Below are 25,694 nucleotides of genomic sequence, written 5' to 3' on the forward strand. Positions count from 1 at the left end.
CAGACACAAAAGCACAGACAACAGATTGTAGACTATACCAGACACAAAAGCACAGACAACATATTGCAGACTATACCAGACACAAAAGCACAGACAACAGTTTGCAGACTTTACCAAACACAAAAACACAGACAACAGATTGCAGACTATACCAAACACAAAAACACAGACAACAGATTGCAGACTATACCAAACACAAAAACACAGACAACAGATTGCAGACTATACCAAACACAAAAGCACAGACAACAGATTGCAGACTATTCCAAACACAAAAACACAGACAACAGTTTGCAGACTTTACCAAACACAAAAGCAAAGACATTGGAATGCAGACTCTACCTAACGCAAAACTTGAAAAGCATAGACAACAAATCGCAGACTATACTATATACCAATGCAAAGACAATAGCATGCAGACTATACCAAACACAAAACCATAGACAACAGATTGCAGATTATACCAAACACAAAACCACAGACAACAAATTGCAGACTATACCAAACACAAAAGCAAAGACAACATAGTGCAGACTATACTATATACCAATGCAAAGACAATAGAATGCAGACTATACCAAACACAAAACCACAGACAACAGATTGCAGATTATACCAAACACAAAAGCTAAGAAAACAGATTGATGACTATACCAAGCTGTACTAAGCTTGAATGTTGTGTCTATACTTGCTGTATCTGTTCAGTGTTCCACCTCTGTTGTTGAATGAAGCTTGGCCATGAATTGTATGCACTTTAATTTTATTGCACTCTGTTGAAAGTGTAAGATGTACTCTTTAATTCACTATGTAATGCATTTAATGCATGTTATGCATTTAAAAATGTCCCATAACCAGTAATAACATGGATTTCATTTTAAGGAACATAATCGGAAGATTAAATGAAGCCATCAAAAATCAGATTAATATAATACATCCGGATACAAAATTTCTGAAGTATAATTATTACAAGTTACAAAATAAAAATAGATGAATTTATTCGTATTAATTTATTCATACAGAATTTTAAAGTTTAGAATATAATATAAATGCAGTAATAGTGTAGGAGACCAAAAACACCCACAATAATTTAGATATACATTTAGTTTACACTGGGATATATAAATATTATGATTTTTTGTAAATCTTGTAGGAATACGTAGTCAATATAATCTTGATTGACTATGTCTTTGTGGATATATTTTTTGAAAGGGGTTATTTTATTTGAGGAGGACTTGAAAATACTTATCTATTTACTTAAAGAAGCAGAAGACTAATTGATATCTACTTACTTGAAAGAACCAAGGAGCAATAGATATTTATTTATTGGAAAAAACAAAAGAACAATTGATATATATTTATATAGAGAAACAGTGTGCAACTGATATCTATTTATTTAAAGGATCAAAGTATCTATTAATATCTATTTATTTTAAGAAATAAAGGATTCTTAGAATTGATATGTATGTATTTAATGAAACCAAGGAATAAAAGATATCTATTTATTTAAAAAAAAAAAATAAAGGAAAAATTGATATCAATTTAGGGACGACATCAAAAGATCGATGTAGGATAAAAAACTTTAATCAAATAGTTTGGGGGTAGGGGGTCAACATTGCTGCAAGTTTTGTTAATCTAAAATCAATTTTACATATATCCCTATTGGTCAATCAATTTTTCCAAAATTAAGTTAAGAGGGGGGTTGTGGGGGTCAGTGAAAAAACTATGTGAATTAAGTTTTTTATCCTTCATTGAACTTTTGATGTTGACCCTTATTTAAAGAAACAAGAAAAATTGATATCTCTTTTTATAATTCAAGAAATTTAGAATTTAATGAACTTTTTTTTTATTTAAAGTAATAACGGAACAATTCATATCTATTTTTTGTAAAGAAACATGAAGAGGAAGTAACAACAAATATACAGTTACCTTGAATATTTATGTTTTATTATTCAGACTGCTGTAATATATTGCAGCCTTCAAAAATTTTTTTGCCTTTCCTGTGATGGAAAGTTGGTTTTTATTAGGTTCATCTCTCATTGTTTTAACAAATGACTATAATAGTTTGCTTGTATAATATTGGGTTGAATGATCGCTGGTAGACTAAGGTTAAAATCTTTTATTTATTTAAATGATTTAATAATATTTTTTAGGTGGCCTATATATTTAAATAATTTTAAAATAGTAAAATGTATTTTATGTAAATTTTTGATGGGCTCCTTATTTTCCCAATGTTATGTACTATGACTTTTTATGTAATCCATGAAGCATGATAAAAACCAGACAGTTATTATCATTATCATTTTTATAATGCATCAAATCAGTCAATTTTACAGTCTGTTACTTTCACCGCTATATTTAGAATGAGTCGCATACCTTGTATCATTTTTCCCCAGGTTTAATATCTGTTCAAGCTGAAAAATTTGACTTTTAGTTTGGTGTAATTTTATTAGCAATCTTTGCAAAGTTTGCATAATAGATATATACTAAATAAAATGCTTAAGGTCAAGTTTACTAAAAATTATTGTCATCATTTAAAAAAGTATATACTTTTGTGGTCATAAAACTTTTGAAATCAGATATCAAGTTTACTTTTACAAATTGTGACTTGGATGGAGAAATAACTCATTGGCATTCATACCACATCTTCTTATATCAATCAACCAATCATAGTACTGGATTTTGGTGTTTTGAGCACCGCACATTCTGCCTGAGTAATGACTGTGAGCTCAAGTATATTTAGTTTATACTGATGTTTCCAAAGTTGTCAAGCAATCTTGGTTTCTATTATGGCTCATGGGTTGAGACAGGACACCTTCTATTTTGGGGTTAATTTATCAAAGGTCAAAGTCAAAACACCTTTTTTTGTAGACAAACCATTTTTTTCAAATATTTACTTTTCAACCAAATGTTAGAAGTTCAAGAATTGTTTGTTTAAATGTTCATGGCGTGAGGAAGGGTTCTTTTAATTTTATGATGAATACTTTTAGGTCAAGGTGAAAATTCAGCAATGGGTAGACAAAAGTTTAAACAAAGTATAATTTCCAAATGATCTATATTTTGAACCATATTTCCAATCTTAGTTTGACAATTTTCCATGCGATGAAAGACCATATTGATTTTTAAGATTAAAAGGTCCAAGGTCAAGGTCACCCACAACAGTTTTTTGGAATCTATCTCTTTCTTTTTTTATGTCCCATTGATGAGCATTATGTTTTCTGGTATGTGCGCCTATCCGTCAATTCGTTTGTTTATTCGTTCTTTTGTCCGTGCATCTTTCTGTTCGTTCGTCCTGCTTCAATCAGTTTAAAGTTTTTGGTTGAGGTAGTTTTCGATGAAGTTGAGGTCCAATCAACTTGAAACTTAGTACACATGTTCCCTATGATATGAACTTTCTAATTTTAATGCCAAATTAGAGACTTTTCCCCATTTTCTGTCCATTAAACATAGAAAATGATAGTGCAGATGGGGCATCCATGAACCGGGGACACATTCTTGTTTAGCATGTTACTTCATTGCATTAGCTGTATTTATAAACGGATTAAATGACACATATTGTCTTGTGGAAAGTGCAAGCATACAGAAGAGAATCATTTTGGGACCCTTCCCCCCTTAATTTTCCCTCCTCCCTATTCCCCCTTAATTCTGCAATTGCAATAATTTATGTTATCATAATTTTTTTTAGACAACTGAAATGACTAAAACTATCATTATTATAGAGCCTTTTTACAGGAAGGACAAATGTGTTTAAAAATTAATCATAATTAGTATGACAGATTGAATGTAACTCTGACTTTTGTAATGTAGAAGTGTTAACGCTATAGGTGACAGACTTCATTGTAGGTCTTATTTACGTTTTATATGTATTACCAGCACATGTGACCATATCCTGGTTTAGATGTTGTTTATTATTATTGATAGGAGAGCAACATTTCCAGACATCCTTAAAGCCCCAAAAAAATGATATACGTGTTTCCTATATCTAATTCATCTTTGTAAAAAGTAGGGTAGGTATAGGTAGGGATTTGTTTTATTTTACCTTTTTTTTAACATTTTGTCTATGGGAGGGACATTCTGTCTTTAACAGTGCTTATTGAAAAATGACAAAAAAATTTTAAGGGTAGGCTATTTTTTAGCTTAAAAAATAGGGAGGGTAGGGTAATAGGAAACACACAACTTTTATTTATTTGGCCTAAGATGAAAGTGTTATTTCTACCTAATTACGATAAAATTGATTTAAATTGCAAACTAGTTGTTTATATGTGAGAGGAATATACTGTATGAATTAGGACAGAATTCAAGTGGGCATGAAACTTAGGATATTTTTTATTTGTTTATATATATATGTTGATGTAAGGTATAGAAAAACAACGGGATATAAGAGGTCAACTGTTGTCTGTATAATGAATCATCACAAAAAATATCAACCTCAAATAGGCAAAAAACAGTGTTAACAGCACTAACATTTTTCTAACCTGTCAAGCAATAAATTGAGGCATTTAATTAACTAAATTTTTCTTAAAACAAATACTCTCTGTGTAACATATATATTCTGTTTAAGGGCATACAATATAATTTTGATCCCATAATGAAATGTTGATGAAAATTTGCATATAGGCTTTTTTTATGCCCCATGCACCTACGATAGAAGAGGGGCATTATGTTTTCTAGTCTGTGTGTCTGTTCGTTCGTCCTTCTGTTCGTTTGTCCTTCCTTCCATCTGTCCCTCCGTCCGTCTGTCCCGCATCAGGTTAAAGTTTTTGGTCAAGGTAGTTTTTGATGAAGTTGAAGTCCAATCAACTTGAAACTTAGTACTTAGTTCTCTATGATATAATCTTTCTAATTTTATTACCAAATTAGAGTTTTTAGTCTTTTTACCCCAATTTCAAAGTCCACTGAACATAGAAAATGATAGTGCGAGTGGGGCATCTGTGTACTGGGGACACATTCTTGATTAAATCAAATATGTAATAAAAATATACCTCCATTTGCTACTTTTTGAGTTAATTGAGGTTCAAATTTCTGTTTTTTATAAATGTTCTATAAACTTGTACATTTTATTTTTACAAATAACTCATATTTAAAGAATGTTCATGAATGAAGGAAAAACCGTCATTTTATGCAGTATATTTATTAAATTAAAAAAAATTGCGCTATTGACTTTTCATGAAAATTTGTTCACATAATCTTCATACCTAATGAAACCAAATGGTGGGGTTCATGAAGTTAGATACAAATCAGTCAAAAACTGCATCTTTCCCCGATAAGTCACATTTTGACGTTGCGAAAATAACAGTTAACGTTAGCAACCTCATTACCTCCCCTATAACTGTATCGTATGCCCTTAATTGACTAGATATCTTTAAAATATATCCCATTACTCACTGAATGGACTACTACTAGTTTGCTGTAATTATCTGGTCCATTAATAAGTCTTTTTGTCTGTCTATTTGTCCATTTGTCTTTTTGTTCATTCATAACTTTGGTTAACTTTTGGCAAATGCTCCATGTTGAAGGCTATAATACTTTGACCTGTAATTGTTTACTTTTTACAAATTGTAAGTGACTTGATGGAGATTTGTCTCATTGACACTCATACCACATCTTCTTATATTGATTATATGTGCATTGATAATCTTGAATTTTATATTGCATTTGTTCGTGTTTTATATTTTTGAAAAGTGTAGAAATAAACACATTAGTGTACAGAAAGAATTAGTTGACTACAAAATAGTTTCCATGATGTTTGATTAAGGGCAACTAAGTCAAAATCATTCATCATGACGGCACTATATAATGTATACCTTTATTTGGCAGACAAGGAATAGGCTGCTAGGCATGGACAGTCAAAGAAATTCTGTAGAAATTGCATAACCAAGTAGACAAATTTAGTTCCCTTTTTCTTAAACATGTCCCACTTATATAGTGATCCTAGCGAAAAAACTTTCGACAATCATTAGGTGAATAGAATTATCAGGTAAAATGAGACAACATTTTGCTATAGGCAGTACATGTATAAGTGATCAGCAATTTTTAATTAGTTATTGATAGAGCAATCATGTTATTGATGGAATTAACCAAAATAAGCAGAAAGATTTCACCTTCAGTTTAATACAAATCATCATAATGAATCGGGTAATTAAAAGTTACGGATTATTGTTTACGTTGTAATACCGAATTCCAAAATTAAAGTCAACACCCCCCATGGGAGATATCCTCCATAAATAGTTGGCAGGTCTGCTATTAAATAGGCTTTTGAAATGAGACCGGTATTTAAAGAATGTTACACAGGGTTAAATATATTTGATAGTCATGACCTCCCTGTTACTTAGGTCACTATTGTAACTGGAAAACATTAGAACAAATTGTACTCATCTAACAAAAAGACAAAAAATAAATCATACTATGCCAAAATGTTGTTTATATCCTTTTTTATGCCCAATTTTTATGTCCCATTTACGGGCATTATGTTTTCTGGTCTGTGCCTCCGTCTGTGCCTCAGTCTGTTCGTTCGTTCGTCCTTTCGTTTGTTCATTCGTCAGTTCGACCATTCGTCCATCTGTCTGTTCCACTTAAGGTTAAAGTTTTTGGTCGATGTAGTTTTTGATGAAGTTAAAGTCCAATCAACTTGAAACTTAATACACATGTTTCCTATGATATGATCATTCTAATTTTAATGTTAAATTAGAGATTTCCCCCCATTTTCACGGTCCACTGAACATAGAAAATGATAGTGCGGATGTGGCATCCGTGTATTGGGGACACATTCTAGTTTTTAGTTCTGATATAAACTATGAGTCACCAACCTCTGGTAATATCCTATAATTGCTTACAGCCACTCATTTGAAAGTAGGTGTATAGTTGTCTCAATCATATGCATACCACATCTCCTGATTTTATATTTATTTTAAATAATTTCTGATTAGCTTAAAACAACAAATAGTTTGCAAAAAAGTTATAACATTGGATTAATTATAAGAACAGCGATCATTAGATTTGGAGCTTGTAAAGAGTATCAGTGTAGGATAAGGTACCACTCATTCCGCTCCAAGAATGCAACACATGGATTAAGGTCAAGGACCATTACATTTGGAGCAAGGATATATTGTCAGTGTAGGGTAAAAAGAGTCCATGTGAGTTGGCACTCCTTCTGCTCCAAGCAGGTAGCATTTAGATTTAAGAGCATTAGCTAGACCTTTACAAATAGATGGTCCACATAGTTTTTTTTTCCTGCCAACTTAAATAATGTCCTTTCAGCACATGAAAACTACAACTCAATGGTTCTGTTTACTTTTAATTAGACGGATATCTCCATTACACATTAACATATCATATATCATTTTCCTACATGTAATATAAGTGGCAAGACATTAACCATCATCAGTGAATCAATGTGTGTGCAAACCATTTCAGATCATGTAAATGTTCAATGGGAGACAACTCTTAATTTTTTTCTGCTTTGGAATTGATAGTGGATAGATCATATGACCTTTATAAGATTAATAATTGAAGAAGGAATGTTCTCTAATTTAATATCAATATTTGAAAATCTGGGCCAAATTATCATCGAACAAAATTGTTGAATGGGTCTTTTTCAGCAATTAATTATACTTGATAAATTATCCCTGATTTCTGAAATAATTGAGAATTAAGTTTAAATTTTTAGTATGAATGAAAAAAAGTAGGGAGAACATTTTTTTGAACAAATGTGTTAGACGTCAGGTTGTTTTTGTTGTAATTATTGACCTGAGCTTTGTAAATATAATTAGTCTTCTGTATTTGGATGAGGATGGATACGATATATGAACAGTTTGGATATAACTTGTAAGTGTGTTGGTGTCCTATTTAATCTGCATTTCATGAAAATCTCATGTTCCAGCTTGAAATAAATAATTCTAAATTTCGTTAAAGTTGTTATCCTTGCAGAATATAAGGGCTTCTGTGGTCTAAGTTAAGTTCTACTGCATGTAAACAGTAGCCGTCAACACTGAGGTTGTAAGTTTGAGCCCTGCACGTGCAGATGCACTCAACTCCAATCTTAGTTAACTAGAATAGTCAGTTTTCCTATCGAAGGTCAGTGGATTTCTCTGGCCTCTCTTAAAACACCAATAATCAAGTTACTATCAATCCTTACAGAATACATTTTGTATTTAGTTTTTTCTGGAAGTAATGACATATTCTAGGTATTTAATTCTTAGGAGTTAAGTTAATCTTTTAAAGGTACACTCACTAATATACTACTAAATGACATTGAGGAGCCTGTAATTTAGTGGTTCTCGTTTGTTTGTGTGTTACATATTCGCTTTTTGTTTATAAATAAGGCCGTTAGTTTTCTCTTTTGTATTGTTTTACATTGTCATTTCGATGCCTTTTATAGCTGACTATGCGGTATGGGCTTTGCTCATTGTTGAGGGTCGTACAGTGACCTATAGTTGTTAATTTCTGTGTCATTTTGGTCTCTTGTGGAGAGTTGTCTCATTGGCAATCATACCACATCTTCTTTCTTATATGGCAATCCATGGGGGCCACACACAGTCTGTCGATACCAATAGACCTTATTGCTGTTTAGTAAATTTTAAACACTTGACCTTAGACTTTGTGACATTGACGTCATGCAACAATAACTTTTCCCCTGTGGCGTCAGGCATTTCCTATTGGGATTTAAAATTTTCATGGGAATCTTTGTGATGTTTAGAAATGGCAGGCAAATAGCATTAAAAAAAAATGAAATTATTTTCATGTAAATTTGATCTTTAAGAAAGGCAAGAGTCAGGAACAAAAAGGTCAAAATAAGACCTTGCTGAATGATGTTCAGACTCTGAAATCAAGGAATTTAATCCCCACAAGAATAAACTATCTATAATGAAACAAGAAGAAGTGGTATAAGTGCCAATGACACAAATATCTATCCAAGTCACAATGTGTTTATATGAAAAAAGGAGATGTGGTAGGATTGCCAATGAGACAACTCTACATAAGAGACTAAATGACACAGAAATTAAAAACTGCAGGTCACTGTACAGCCTTCAACAATTAGCAAAGCACCATACTGCATTGTTAGCTCTAAAAGGCCAAGAAATGACAAATGTAAAACAATTCAAATGAGAAAACTAACATCCTAATCTATGTACAAAGATGAACAAAAAACACATCAACAAACACCAACCACTGAATTACAGGCTCATGACTTGGGACAGGCACATATATAAAGAATTTGGCAGGGTTAAACATGTTAGCAGGATCCCAACCTTCCCCTAACCTGGGATAGTGGTGTAAAAAGTAAAATTACAAAAATACTGAACTCCAAGGAAAATTCAAAAAGGAAAGTCCACAATCAAATGGCAAAATCAAAAGCTCAAACACATCGAAGGAATGGATAACAACTGTCATATTCCTAACTTGGTACAGGCATTATCTTATGTAGAAAATGGTGGATTGAACCTGGTTTTATAGCTAGCTTAACCTCTCACTTGTATGACAGTCGCATCAAATTCCATTACATTGTCAACGACGCGTGAACAAAACAAACAGACACACAATAGGCAAAAATGTCAAAAATAGGGGTACAGCAGTCAACATTGTGTTATCATCTTAATCACTATAAAAACAACAAATGTAACGAAGAAGCACAAAAAGGCATGCATCAAATTTAACATCCTCATTTTGCTTATATTATACAATTTTATTTATCTATGTAAAATCCACCCATAGAGGATGGAAGGTTTTAAGTACTGTTCTAAAATTGCGCGTTCGAAATTCGAACAGGTAGACATAGAATAATTTTGTCGTTCAAAGTATGACAGGATACATAAATACAGAGTCACGTAAAATAGATATAACAAAAAACAGACTTAACAGTTAAAGTAATAATAATAAATAAAATAATATGTGGTTTAAAGTATGACAGGATACATAAGTACAGAGTCAGTCGTCAAATGTATATCATAAAAAACAGACTTAACAGTAAAAGTAATATTAATAAAAAAATAATTTTGTCATTCAAAGTATGACAAGATACATAAGTACAGAGTCACGTCAAATGTATATCACAAAAAACAGACTTAACAGTTAAAGTAATAATAATAAAAAAATAATTTTGTCATTCAAAGTATGATGGGATGCATGATGGGATGCATAAGTACAGAGTCATGTCAAATGCATATCACAAAAAAACAGACTTAACAGTAAAAGTAATATCAATAGATAAAATAATTTTGTCGTTCAAAGTATGATGGGATACATAAGCACAGAGTCACGTCAAATGGATATCTAAAAAAAAACAGACTTAACAGTAAAAGTAATATTAATAAAGACAAATAAAAGAATACTATAACACGTTATAAAGATGATAAACAACGTCAGTACGCAAAATCTATACTTCAAGATTATCGTGTATTATTTGTGAAGTTGATACGGAATATTTATCAACAAGTTCTTGGTACCTTCCTGTGAACTTTTTTAGGAAAAGGACGAGACGTTCTTTGACATACCCCTGGTTCATCAACTTTCTGCTCACTAGTGACGTTTTACAAAGTCTGAGTAGGAGCTGCAAGCTCTTGAATACCGAATAATTTGTGAAATATATATTCCATATGCAGGTGAAGTTGGTATATTGCTACTAATGTGGGGGAAATTGATAATTTCAAAATTAAAATCGTCTTGTTTGTCATAGATTCTGATACTGAGATGACTGTGTATGTCAAATTCGAGGTATAAGTCTAAAAATGAGGCGGAGGAAACCGTGTCTGTTGTCTCTTTAATTTCTAGTTCTGGTAGATATATTAATGGATCCCAATAAGAAAAATTGGGATTGTTAATGGAAAGAACAACATCAGTATATCTGAAAGTGAAATTAAATAACCTGGCTTCTTTGATCTTCTTGTTTTTGACAAGTGTCTGAAGGAACTCCGATTCATCTGAAAATGAGAAGAGGTCGGCAAGGAGATGAGCACAGTTTGTTCCCATAGGAATGCCGACAATTTGTTGAAAAAGTCTACCTCCAAATTCAACAAATATGTTTTCAATAAGAAACTCCAGCATACTGATCACTTGTTCCTCTGTGTAACATGTTTTACCCTTTTGTTCACTATTAACAAAATATGCCTTATGGTATCCCAAAGTAATAAATTTATAGCGTATGCTACCAAAAGCATTCTGGATTATTTCTTTTAGATGGTTTTTCAATTTCACATGGGGAATGGTGGTATACAAGGTTGAAAAATCAAAAGTTTTGAAAGAACTTATTTCAGAAAAAGACCGAGATTTAAAATTATCTAGAAGTTCTTTAGAGTGTTTAAGAATCCACATATGGTTAATACCACTACGCGAGTAAACAGTTTCACATTATTTCTGAAGACCCTCGTTCACTACAGACAGAATTTTAGTCAATCTAATGAACAATTCTTTAGTGGAACATGCAGATGAGCCAGCAATTTATCCTTGTTTGTAGGGAATTTTGTGAAGTTAAGGTATCCAATACAAATAAGGTAAGTCCTCCGATTTGTTGTTCAATGCAACGTTCATTGAATCCATGAAGGACTTATGATTCGCCAAAATCTCATCCTTGTAAAATGATATGTTTTTGTATGTGGGATTACCTGAGTGCTCATTTATTCCTAATTCTTTTACAAGACACTTGTAGTAATACGATTTACATATAAAGACAATATTATTTGAAGCTTTGTCCGCAGGAACAACAACATACTTATCTTGAAGAGATGATAGACATTCTACAGCCTCTTTGTCTCTGACAGTACAACATAAGAACTAAAATGAGTTGAAAAAGACTTAACTTATCAGATGGAAACAAATAGAACTACATCTAACAAAAAAATTTTTTGATGTATTTTTTCAGTATGTATTTTTGTTAATTTTTCAGGAGAGAAACCATACCGGTGTTCATTTGAAGGTTGTGACAGAGCCTTTGCTCAAATGGCTAATCTCCATCATCATATGAGAAACCATGACGAACATCTCAAAAAGTCTCAGACCAAACAATTCCAATGCATGATCTGTCATAGGGCATATACCAACGAAAGTAGTCTCAAATCTCATATGCTCAAGGTATGTTCAACACCGTCTAAGTCTCAGACCAAACAATTCCAATGCATAATCTGTCATTGGGCATGTACCAATGAAAGTAGTCTCAAATCGCATACGCTCAAGGTGAGTCAAACAAGTCATAAGTCTCAAACCAACAATTTCAATGCATGATCTGTCATACAGCATATACCAACGAAAGTAGTCTCAAATCTCATATGCTCAATGTGAGTCAAACATCTCAAAAAAGGACAACCACTGAATTACACAAGCCCATAAAGATGGTGCAGTGCTAAACATTTTTGTGAGCTTCAAACCCTCTTCTAACCTGAGACAGTTGTGTAACAGCACAACATAAGAACAAACAATAAAAATTAGTTGAAAAAGGCTTAACTCATCAGATACAGAAAAACATCAAACAAAATCACAGAAGATCTAGTTCAAAGCCAATAAAAATTAATTAAAAAAAATATGTAGCACAATTGATTAAAAGAAGAAGAAGATTTTATAAAGTTAAGGTGAATCAAAAGAATATTTGAAGCTATTAACACTGTCTAAAAATGTATGGACAAATTTATGTCTGATTTAGTCTATTTTTCAAACTACGGTATATATTGTCATTATTCTGTTTTTGGATATTTTACATAGCTAAAATTTCAGGCCAAAATGTAGGAATTCCTGACTCCAGACTTTTACTTGCGGTAGAAAATATAACATGTTCTATATTAATTTGAAAACGGTCCATGATAAATATCATATACTATGTAACAGACAGTTTTAATATTATGTTCAAGCTGAGAAAACAATTACAGCTTATAGATAGGGAATACTAATAAAAAATATTCTATATTACTTCATTTGCATAGTGCCCATAAAAAAATATTGAAAAATTGCATATGACGATGGAAATTTTTAACGACCTTGACTGACATAGGCATACTTTTTAATATAACTGTGTTTGTTGACAAGATATAATTTTGTGTTAGTGCAGATCAGTGAAGCATGACACGGGTATCATCAGCGGTCCTTCTTTTATTTGTAGAGGAGACTTTTCAATCTTCATATTTTACTGATGCTTGCAAAAATTTCTTGGTTAATCCAAAACTCTTCACTAAGGAAAAAAGTTGCTCAATATTGCGTTGTTTTAATACATAGAAAACAAACAGATATAAAATTAATACATTGAGACTAAAATTAAGATTAAAAGATATTTTACCATATGACCTATTTTACCTGTAGAGTTATTTCCCTTGACACAATGTTATAGGTCTCACACGTTTGATAAAATTTTTCATATTTGACTACCGTAATCAAATTACAACATAAATAGAACAATTACTTAAGTCTGCTGAAAAAAAAACCTGACTTGGAGTTCTCGAAATCATTCTTTTCCAGTGGTCCTTGAAGAAAATCTGCTGGTCCTCACTACAATTTCTATTGAAAAAATAAAAAAAAGTACCAAAAATGTGTATTTCCTTTGCATATTTTGGTGGTCAAATCCTTTGGATCACCACTTTTCAAGAACTCTGCTTAACTAGATTGTGGTGAGGTTTAAGCAAATGAGAAATGGTTTTTTTTGTAAAGTTAATTATCAAATATAAACGTTTGTTTGATTTGTAAAAAAAAATATTTGTTCACATTGACCTTACATGGCTGCAACCAGTAAACAATTCTTAATTTAGATTTTGTCTATCAAAAACTCTTAGTAAACAATTAGATATAATATGAATATTCATATGATAGAAATACACAAGAGTATTAACACCAATAAACAGATAGTTTAGAACGATTGAAGGGAAATAACTCTAATTCAATAATAAGTCTTTTGACTTAGCAGCCAATCTGTAATTTTGTGATCATAATAATCATTAATTATAGGATAAATTGTTTGTAAAAAATCAATAGTATTATATTCTAAACAGCTTCATTGACACATGCTACAACAGTCTTACATTTTTCAAAAGCTGGAAAACATTTTTCAAAAAAAAAAACAATTCAAAAGTTTCTCAGCACCTAGCTATTTTACAATTTTTAGTTCCATTTTGTCGCATTTGGTGGTGATGGAAAATTATAGAAATAAGAAGATGTGGTATGATATTATGCCAGTGATACAACTCTCCACAAGAAACCAAATGACACAGAAATTAACATCAATTAGGAAAACAAATTTACTTAATACTTTTGTCCTTTTTATGGATGTATAATTTTAATTGGTCAGTGACTAAAATCTACTTTCCTATTTTATAGATGCATGTTCATCTAAAGTCAATAGATGGTGTTCAGTCAGATCTTATCAACCGAATTCACAAACCAAAGCCTACACGATTACCAAGCAATGGTATGTCTGGCACTATAGATCTTACGTCAGAAGAACGTGATGTGAACTCTGGTGATAGAATGGATGATAGAAGGGCAGACAACTTTAGATTTACCAATTCTCCCCCACTAGATAGGGCATTACATCAAAGAAATGATGAAGTTGCCAGATTCGCTCATCTTGCTGTTGCCAAAAGATTTGATCAAACAAAAACCAATGAATTTAGATTCAACAACAAAGGCCCGGAAAGTATGGAAATAGATAATAGGGGAGATAATTATAGATTTACTGACAAACGTTTAGATGAACGTGATGCACATAGAGCAGCCGACAACTTCAGACAATCTGTTGATCGTCTAGATACACAGAGAGCAGATTTTAGATTTCCAGATAAAAATGCAAATGACAGACTGCAGGATCAGCAGCCAGAGAATTATAGACTTTCTGAAGAAAATCTAATCGTTAGAGCAATGATGAGTCGTGATCAGCAGAATCTAGTGTCCAATAATACATCGTCTCTGTCACCAGCAGACACACAGATCAGAGGTCAAGAGGTCAACAATAGGTCAAATGTCAACTTAGCAGATAATTCAAGAAATAGAAATGGAAGATTGAGTTTCCCCCCTATGATGCCGTTTGATTCCCCTAGGGTCGATTTTTTTCAACGACCGCCACCACTAGGGTCCCAGTCTCCAAGAGCCAACAGCTTTATCAATGATATTCAACAATTCAACAAACTTAATGGTCATGGTAGCCTACCTAGCAACCACAGCAGTCAAAGGTCAACATTTGATCACATGCCACAAGCAACCAATCATATCAGTTCTTCATCATCATCTTTTGTCAGCCAGCAACCTATGTGAAAAAGAGATTAACCAAACTATTTCAAACTATTTGTATAACTTTTTATGAAATTTAAAAAGTAATTATGTTACAAACCAGCATTGATGTTTTATAAACTATAATGATAATGCTATTTGTACTAAGTAAACGTTAAGCTGTTGGTATTTTATCTATTTTTGTGTTTATCTGCAAAAATATCTCAACACAGTCATGTCAACATGAAAAAAACTTTTTACTTATTTGTTACTAGAAACTATTCAGAAAAGAAGATCTAGTTTATTAGTGCTGAGGTATAATGTCGGCAAAAAAACAAGAAACTAAAAAATATAATCACACTTTTCCTAAAAAATACTCATAAGAATGACTTCATATTAGTTCAGAAGCTGATGAGTTATAATATGTATTCTCCGATCTGTCCAATGCTTTGAATTAGAAAGTATTCCTAGCTATATGGTTATGTTTGGAATCATATGAATACTTGGACAATACTTATGGTCATGACCATATATATAAAAAAATTTCTAAACATGAAATCTCATCTCATTTAATCAAATGGTTATCATTGTTACGCGAGAAATGGAATAAAGTGGACTATGCGTATGGTTCCAAAACTCATATGGTTCTTAACAGTTATATAGAAAGGAGTAGTTTAAACGCCTAAAAAAAAAGATAGAACTTCTTTTTTTAATGGTAATTAAGTTGTTGTTTATGTATAGTTTTTGTTGTTTAAACAAAATACAATTGCAGTTCAATGAAATTGCTCAATTTAAATGTTTTGTTTAGAAACTCAAATTTTAAACTTGTTATAATCTTCAATGGTAGAAGGATTAACTTATTAAGTTATCTGTACATATGTCACATGACCTCTGTGGAAAGCAGCATGTTTTAATTATGTTCACAACATTTTATGTAATTATGCAGTAGCTTAAATTTATAATTATATTTTCTTGTCCTCGATATGCATGAAATATTTCCTGCTAGATGTTAAGTAAACAACAATCAATCAATCAGAAAGTTATGATGTGAATAAAAAAAAAGTATTTTCTAACTGTAGATTGGTCCCTCATATCAATAAGAAATATTGGCAGCATCAGCTTATTTAAATTTTAAGTTAATTAGAGGCAGATTAAGGGGAGAGAGGGGGCAAGGGGGCCTAGACCCTTCTTGTGTGGGAAAAATTAAGTTGAATATTTAGGAAATGACTGAAGCGGTCCCTCTTAGGCATTCAGTGCCCTGATGAAAATTTCTGGATCTGCCACTGGTAATTAGATTTTTTTTCAAATGGTGATAGAGAAAGAATTTGAATAATAATAATTTCAGACCTACAACATCTCTTTGATTCTTAACGTAAATATAAAATATATATGGATCTATAGATAGGATTTTGTAACATAAAAGACGAACATGATTTTTTTTAATAATTCCACATATGAATTTATAAAGAAATGGCAAAAATGAAAACAAATGTGATAATCAGAACGTATAACTTAAAATTAAGAATTTCACATTTGTGCACTGTGTTTACAACTTATTCGTTTTTCCTAACTGTACTAGATGTTTAGGAAAAATTATCTTTACTGCAATGCTTTTGTTTATTGGCTCTTGTGGTTAAGTTTGATTGTGAAAATATATGTAACTATTTTTAGCTGACATGGTCCAAAGGGTCTGTTTGAACTATTGCTGTCACATGGTTCTATCATTCATCACCACATGCACCTAAAAGATGTGTTTTCCTCTTGAGTAACTGTTCAGTTTCTACTAAACTTTTAGGAAATTACTATAATTGGTCCTTTTCCACAATAAAGCCTTACGGACCAAACATTGATAAATGTTATTCCCTTGAAAGTTATCATAGAACCAAGATCACTGGTTATCATGATTGCCTTTGTAATCACAAAAGAGTTTTGATATGTAACTCCCTAAAAGGATCTTTTTTTCTGAAATCAAAGAGCTGTTTTCTTCAAACAGTTGTAAAATGACTTTTTCGACTTGTTGCCCTTTTAGGTATTATCTTCCACAACTGAGTGATTTAACAGTTTTAAGTTCCATTTTCGATTAAGAGATAAGATCAAGAAAATGAATTTAATGTATCCAAACAAAAGGGTGTTTTGGACTGAAAATATATTTACCAGATAGGAATTAGTCTGCAGTGGCTTTTCTGGTTTGATTGCAATCTGTCAATATTTTTTTTTGTGTAAGTGCATGCGTGCTTAGTTTTATCAGCATATTTTTGGGAAAAGTTTATGTATGAATATTTCTCATATGATTTGCATAATTATAAGAATCTCTTACTATATAATGATTGGTTAGAAGACCTTGTCATGTAGTGATATTTTGGCAGATTTTTATTTTTATAGAACTTGTTTTCCAGACTACGTTCTTTACCAATATATTCCAAAATGGCTAATTACCTGTGATGATTTCATAATCATACTTGGAATATGCAGAGGTATATATATAATGTATATATAAAAAAAATAATGAGGATCACCACACGTTGTTTGTTTATGGGTGAATTGGTCCAGTTTACACACCAATTAACTTAAACTGCAGAACAAAATGTGTTTTATCCTATTATGATATATGTTTAAAAACAAATAGGAGTTGCCTGATCAGATAGCACTATAGAATGGAATATTAGTTACAAGTCAACTATACCAGTAAAGTTAATTATAAAAACTTTTTACCTGTCATCATTTAAATCTTTTAAATGATGGTATTTATTATCTCCCTTTGATGGAGGATAGATCATAGGTGAGCAACTTATCCCATCATCCTATACTTAAACAAAAATGAAAGTTACTTTATGGTCAGATATTACATAGGCGGATCCAGGGGGGGGACCTGCTGCCCCCCCTTTTCGTTAGAAAAATTTAGTTGATTATACAGGGAATCACTGGAGCGTGCCACCTTAGGTCAGTAAGCAGGCCTTCCCTTACAAAAAGTTATGGATTCGCCACTGGATAATGTTTTTGTACAGCATAAGAATTTGTACTATGCATGCTTTTGATAATGGAAATTGTGACTTCACAATGCATTCTTAATAGCACTAAAACCCATGAGACAAGGCACAATGCATTCTTAATAGCACTAAAACCCATGAGACAAGGGTAATAATTGAACAAATGAAATAATTAAATCTTACATCATAAATTTATACAAAAACATAATGTTATGTATGACTGCCACTAGTAACATGTTTATATATATACTATTTTTTAAACAGTCCCCATAAAAATTTGATAAAATGAATGAAACAGCTGGTTGAACAAACAAATGGTGCAGAAAAAAATATAAGAAGGGTTTTTGCCATGAATACAAAATTGCATGCCATAGCACTTATTTACGACTTTTTGTGCAGTGTACAAATATTATTGTTTTGCTGACGTTACAAAACTTAAAAGACAATTTTAATAGAATAAAAGTTATTTGTACTAGATGATTATATTTTACATGCTTTGTTAGAATTTTAAACTTTTCCTATTTTTATATTGAACAGATCTATAGATATATCGATCTCTTTTAAAGTAGCAGCATATAATGATGTTGATTGTCTTTCTAATTTTTTTAAACATTCTAATTCTCTTACATACATTAGCATGGTTAGAAGATAAATTTACTCATATATTTTTTGTTTTAATATTTTATTTCCTTATAAAGGAGAATTTTTCATTTTTATGTTCGTATGTTATTTGTATATATTATTGTTACCTAGCTTGGACGAAATTACGGAACGTAGCAAATTTCTTGCAGTCAAAAATTGATTGTATATTTGTATATCCCCCCTTTTTGTAAATATATTGTAAAAGTCCATTGTAAATCCTTTATCTGATAAAGGTACATGTTGTTCTTAAAAGAAAACACTGTGTTATTGTCTTTGTTAATAGTATATGTATTGATGTTAAACATCTTAAGGTTATTTATTATTGAAAATGATTTCTTTGACATTATATATTCTATTTATAGTTCATCTATATATAGAAGTTTTAAAACTTTTGGTTGTTATATTGTATACAATGTAGTGCTATTTATGTTTGTTATAAATTTTGTATTTCTATATATATATTATTGGATCCAATGTTGATAGATGGTTTTAGAAGCTCATTTTGATGAAGTTAAACTAGAAAATGAGTCAAAAAATGATTTATGTACATACTTGTATGTATATACCAGTTATATATTAGATCCTTAACAGTATATTACTTTTGAAATCGGCTGATTGCTCGAAACTTGGAAAAATTCAAATTGTCATGAGTTTTTAGACAAATAATGAGACAGTCGATTACAGTGAACAAAAAATCTTAAAGAAAAATCACAAACATTAAGTCATGGACAGAGGCGGATTAAGAGGGTTTTTCAGGCCTCCCCCCCCCCCCCCCCTTTTTTGGAAAAAAAATGGATGATTATAGAAGGAATCTCTGATGCATTACTCGAGCAGCCCCCTTTTATGCAGTATGTGGGCTCCCCTTATGAAAATTTCTAGATCAGCCACTGATGAAAACTACAATATAACTAAGAATGAAGTAATTAGTTGACAGAGTTTTATTGAAAAAAAAAATAACAGATCTGCTAACAATGTAGTCATCCATTTGTTGTATTGTACGAAAAAAAAAATATTTATATGAAGAAAGTCTATTGATCTAAGTAAGTTGATGATGTCAAAGATTTTATAAGATTTTTTTATACTACAGGCATGTTGTTGTCTTTCTTAGTCTGATTTCAAAAGTAATATACAATTGTATGAAAGAATGGCAAAACTATGTAATAGATTGTTTTTGTACAGTAATTTATTTGTTTATCTATAGTGCTGAAAATTATCTTCAAAAGATAAATGTAACCTGCTTTTACTGTAAATAATGGTGTAAATGTATAGCTACAGTAAAATCTTTATATACAGTCCTATTTTGTGTTCCTTGTACAAATGCGAGGACCTATGAAAAGACCTACTATTTTGGTTGGTGCTGATTTTGAATCAGTCACATGCAAATGTTTAGTTTGAAATTATTTATGATATCCAAATATTAATCTACAACTTTGTTTCAAAGAGAGCTAAATTTCGAATGAGTTCATGGATTTAGGTTTTTAAAAAAACAACATATTTTTAGCTTTGTTTTATTTGTGCTTTGGTTCTTGTAACTCCCAGATGTTATAATATTTTTTACATTTATATAGGTCTGGGTTAAACTTCTCTTTGAAAATCATACAAGTAAATTGCATTTCCCTTGATAAGATTATAGTTTATAAAAATAAGTTTTGTTTTCAATTACAAAGCTAAATTGGCTGTAGCCATCAGAAATACAGAACACCATATATAAATTGATATATATGAGGGTAGTAATGGGGGTACCTTCATGAAGAATAATGGTAAAAATTCTTGCCAACTGACGTTAACGGTAATTTTTGGTGCATGATGATAAAATTAAAATGTACACTTTCTTTTAGACGTTAAACAAATCGACTGATTTTGACGAATCACGTTAATTTTTTTCCAAAAAGGATGGTAATGATGTTATTTGAGACCTCTGGTCAATCATGTTAAGAATATTTTGACTAATCACGGTAAAATTTTAACCAATAGGATGCTAACAGTAGTCGAAAATGATCGTTTGACGCCTGACCGTAAAGGGCATTACTTTAACCCTCATATATGTGATATGCATATATCAATATCACAGCTATACATAATGCATACATAATTATCATTGACAATGTCTATTAGACATATTTTGGATGTTCATTTCACGTTTCTATTATAAACCCACTGATTCTTAGCCCCATTACTTTCTTTAAATATGTTAAATTTGAAGCATTCATATCTAATTTGTCTCGTGGTTTGCCCTCAAAAATATAATATACCTTTGATAGCATATACCATTATAATCACACTAGTTCTGGGAAGTTTGGTCTTACAAAAAAACAGGTATGTCTGATCTGAGCAACAGGCAAAATATGATGCATTACATTAGTTTTAACTTCTGTATTTTGTTTTTATCATTACCTAGAGAGATATAATGATACTTAAAAAAAAATATGCTCCTTAAATAATTGTTTAAAGATGTGTTTCTGAAATTAACCAATATTTCTTAGACATATTTTTAATACCGGTGATGTCGCTTTAAAAGTTTTGACTTTATATCTGGATTTTACTGTACTGTTGGAAGTGCTTTATACTGTCACGTTAGTTTATATTTTTATGTGTACTGGAAATAATGCTACTGTGGATATTATTATTTGTTGGCTACAAATTTTTTTTTGTTTCTAGGGAAGAGGTGAACCACAATTTCAAATGTTCAACAAAGTTTTCTATAGGCTTTGTATGCAGAGATTGACCAAACCATGAAAACAAAAATCCATATGAATGTATATTTCCTCAATCCCTGAAAAACTGGTACCCACAAAAATGAATCAACAGTACCAGTTGTTTAAATTTTACAAATGAAAATAAACCCAACATTTTAATACAGATAAATTAGTTGTATGATTAATTACATTGAATATGTAGAAAAATTTGAACAAATTATTCTTAAAATTTACGCATGACTTAATATTACAAACAAGATGACACTCAGAAGCCAAAGTAAAAAAAACAAATATCCCTTTTGGAGATTTAATTTAAATATAGAGTCTTGTAATGTTAACAAAAATTTAAAGAGAAAAAAGTATTATAAATTGTAAGATTAATATTTGATGCATATTAATCTGTTATTGGTATTTATCACTCCAAGAAAAGTATCATATTCATATTTTGATATCGTAAATAAAAAGTATTAATTTTTCTCTCTTCTTGTTCATCAATCATTATAGTCTTCTTTTTAATTTGAGGAATTTTATTAAATTAAGGAGAAAGGGAAAATATTATAACCTATAATGAGAGAGTTGTTTCATTGGCAATCATACCTCATCATCTTATTTTTATATTGAAGGCAGTTGTACTGCTTTTTTTCTCAATTAATTTTATTATTTATTTATTTCTTAGCAGATTTTAACCTAAAAAAAAAAATTTCATGTTATTTGACAATAAAAATTGTTTCTTTTGGTAAATAACACTATATTTCATTGTAAAACACTTTATCACTACAGAATGTATGAATTTTTGTGAAAAAAAGTTCAGGTTCTTGGTAGACAAGTGACTCTTTTATTAATTAAGATTATTTGAAAAAATACTTCTGTACGAAATAATTATTTCCGTTTGTTATGTTACTATGGTTATTGATTGTTTGTGTTAATGTTTGCTTGTCTGAATGTAAGAAAATAATATTAGATCTATTACAGCTCATAGTTCTGGAGTTATTCTTGAAAAAAGATATACAATGTAAATTGTAAAATCACAGGACACCTACAACAAAAAAGTATAACAAAAATACCCGACTACAAGGTAAAATGGTGAAGTCCAAAAAAACTAACAAAATCACAAGCTATCAACCAATGGAATGAGAGCTATCAACCAATGGAATGAGTGACAAACAACCAATGGAATGAGAGCTATCAACCAATGGAATGAGAGCTATCAACCAATGGAATGAGAGCTATCAACCAATGGAATTAAAATGGTGAAGTCCAAAAAAACTAACAAAATCACAAGCTATCAACCAATGGAATGAGAGCTATCAACCAATGGAATGAGAGCTATCAACCAATGGAATTAAAATGGTGAAGTCCAAAAAAACTAACAAAATCACAAGCTATCAACCAATGGAATGAGAGCTATCAACCAATGGAATGAGAGCTATCAACCAATGGAATGAGAGCTATCAACCAATGGAATTAAAATGGTGAAGTCCAAAAAAACTAACAAAATCACAAGCTATCAACCAATGGAATGAGAGCTATCAACCAATGGAATGAGAGCTATCAACCAATGGAATGAGAGCTATCAACCAATGGAATGAGAACTAACAACCAATGGAATGAGTGACAAACAACCTACATATTCCTGACTTAGTACAGGCATTTTCCAAAGAAAATAGTGAAAATGGTGAAAACCTAGTTAGCTAGCTTAAATTTCAGCAGAAGTGTCTCTATATTGTTGTTGATTTAATAGAGGGGCGAAAGATACCAGCGGGACATTCAAACTCATAAATTGAAAATTTAACGCTTTGGTTAAAAAAGAAAAAAAATAGTACACAAAACACAACAGGATCTAAAAAAGGCCAATAGTTTTCATCTAATTATAATGTATATCATGGTTATATCAGAAATCTGATGATGCTGAAATGTCTTGCCTGTTTTACTTATGACTGAATTCATGTAGAAAGTCTGTATTATGAAGGTTTTACTACAAGTATCACATAAACTTAATGTTATCAATGATCCATGAAAATGAAGTCACAGTTAAATGAACAATGTCAGATCGACATGTTTTTACATTTGTCATTTCGGGGCTTTTTATAGCCGACTCATGGACTATGTGGTATGGGATTTGTTCATTGTTGAAGGCTATATAGTGACCTATTGTTGTTAATTTCAGTGTCATGTGGTCTCTTGTGGAGAGTTGTCTCATTGGCAATCATATCACATCTTTGATATAGGTACACCTACAAATCATTCAATACATCAAATACAGTGGTCCTATTACTTATACTAATTGAGAATAAGTTCAAACCACAAAAATCCTTATATTGACCATGCAATAGACCATACAAATGAGTCCAGGTTATATAACCATGCCATGCAGACATGTACACTTGACAATCATTCCATACACCAAACACAGTGGTCCTATCACTTATAGCAGCTGAGAAAAGGTCCAACCACAAAATCTTTACATTAACCAATGAACCATGAAAATAACATCAAGGTTATATAAACCATGCCAGACTGATATTTATAGTTTCTTCTTGTGTTGAACTGTTACACCTCTGTCCCAGGTTAGGGAGAGGGTTTGGATCCCGCTAACATGTTTAATCCCGCAACATTCTGTATACATGTGCCTGTTCCAAGTCAGGAGCCTGAAATTCAGTGGTTGTCGTTTGATAATGTGTTACCTGGTATTTTTTCGTTCATTTTTTGTATATAAATTAGGCCGTTAGTTTTCTTGTTTAAATTGTTTTACATTTGCCATTTTTAGAGCCTTTTATAGATGACTATGCAGTATGGTCTTTTCTCATTGTTGAAGGCCGTACAGTGACCTATAGTTGTTAATTTCTGTGTCATTTAGTCTCTTGTGGAGAGTTGTCTCATTGGCAATCACACCACATCTTCTTTTTCATATGTACATCCAAAAGTCATTCCATACACCAAACACAGTGGTCCTATCACTTATAGCACCTGAGAAAAGATCCAACCATAAAAATCTTTATATTGACCAATGAACCATGAAAATGAGGTCAAGGTTATATAAACCATGTCAGACAGACATGTACACCCAACAATCATTCCATACACCAAACACAGTGGTCCTGTCACTTATACCACCTGAGAAAACATCCAAACATAAAAATCTTTACATTGAACAATGAACCATGAAAATGAGGTCAAGGCTATATTAACCATGCCAGGCAGACATGTAACAATCATTCCATACACCAAACACTGTGGTCCTATCACTTATAGAACTTGAGAAAAAGATCCAACCACAAAAATCTTTATATTAACCAATGGACTATAAAAATGAGTCAAGGTTATATAAACCATGTCAGGCAGACATGTACACCCAACAATCATTTCATACATAAAACAGTGGTCCTATAATTTATAGCACCTGAGAAAAGATCAAACCACAAAATCTTTACATTAACTAATGAACCATGAAATTGACATCAAGGTAATATAACCATGCCAGACAGATATGTTCACCTAACAATCATTCCATACACCAAACAAAGTGGTCCTATCAATAGAACCTGAGAAAAAGATCCAACCACAAATTTGTTTACATTGACCAAGGAACCGTGAAAATGAGGTCAAGGTCATATGAACTATATATGCCAGACAGACATATACATCTGACAATTATTCCATACACTAAATATAGTTGACCTATTGTTTATAGTTAATGATAAACTGATATATGCACAAAATACCATCATTGACCAATGAAGCATCAAACAAGGTCAAGGTTGTAATCAATGAAACCTACCAGACAGACATGTACATCTTACAATTATTCCACGCAGCGAATTGCATAAAGGATATTGCTTATTCTGTGGCAATTTTTGGAGGACATTCTCCTCTTTATAATTATTAAATCCAAGAGTTCCAAATTGTGAAGTTGAAATTTTACGGACACCATCACGAGTTGGTTGACCATTATAGAATAACCGTTTCACAGAAGATATCGGATATGTTCTTTACGTGGTAACTACAATCCCTTTCCCTTTTCATGAATGTGACCTGGTCCGAGACCACAATTGTCGTCCCTTGATTTTCGTTGTTCACAAATATAGTCCCTAGTGTTGACAGTGGGTTACTTGCCATTAATTTTTATAACCCTTCCAAATTAATTTCTCCATGTTTAATGCCTCAAATTGCAAGTAGGGGGGTGAAATTACACTGTAAA

The 25,694-nt window shown here is 31.5% G+C and overlaps 1 protein-coding gene across 2 annotated transcripts in view; it reads left to right on the top strand.

Moving 5' to 3' along the window:
- The window catches only part of LOC143056864 (uncharacterized), a 113,377-nt gene extending 90,903 nt beyond the window's left edge, over positions 1-22,474 (top strand). For both annotated transcript variants that reach the window (XM_076230032.1, XM_076230031.1), the window contains 2 exons: positions 11,876-12,060; positions 14,284-22,474. In XM_076230032.1, the coding sequence (XP_076086147.1) occupies positions 11,876-12,060; positions 14,284-15,216 (1,118 nt within the window). In that variant the 3' untranslated portion in view covers positions 15,217-22,474. The remainder of the gene's footprint in view (positions 1-11,875; positions 12,061-14,283) is intronic.
- Positions 22,475-25,694: the final 3,220 nt, after the last annotated feature.

This window comes from Mytilus galloprovincialis, chromosome 13, assembly GCF_965363235.1.
Source record: "Mytilus galloprovincialis chromosome 13, xbMytGall1.hap1.1, whole genome shotgun sequence".
Lineage (NCBI taxonomy): Eukaryota > Metazoa > Mollusca > Bivalvia > Mytilida > Mytilidae > Mytilus > Mytilus galloprovincialis.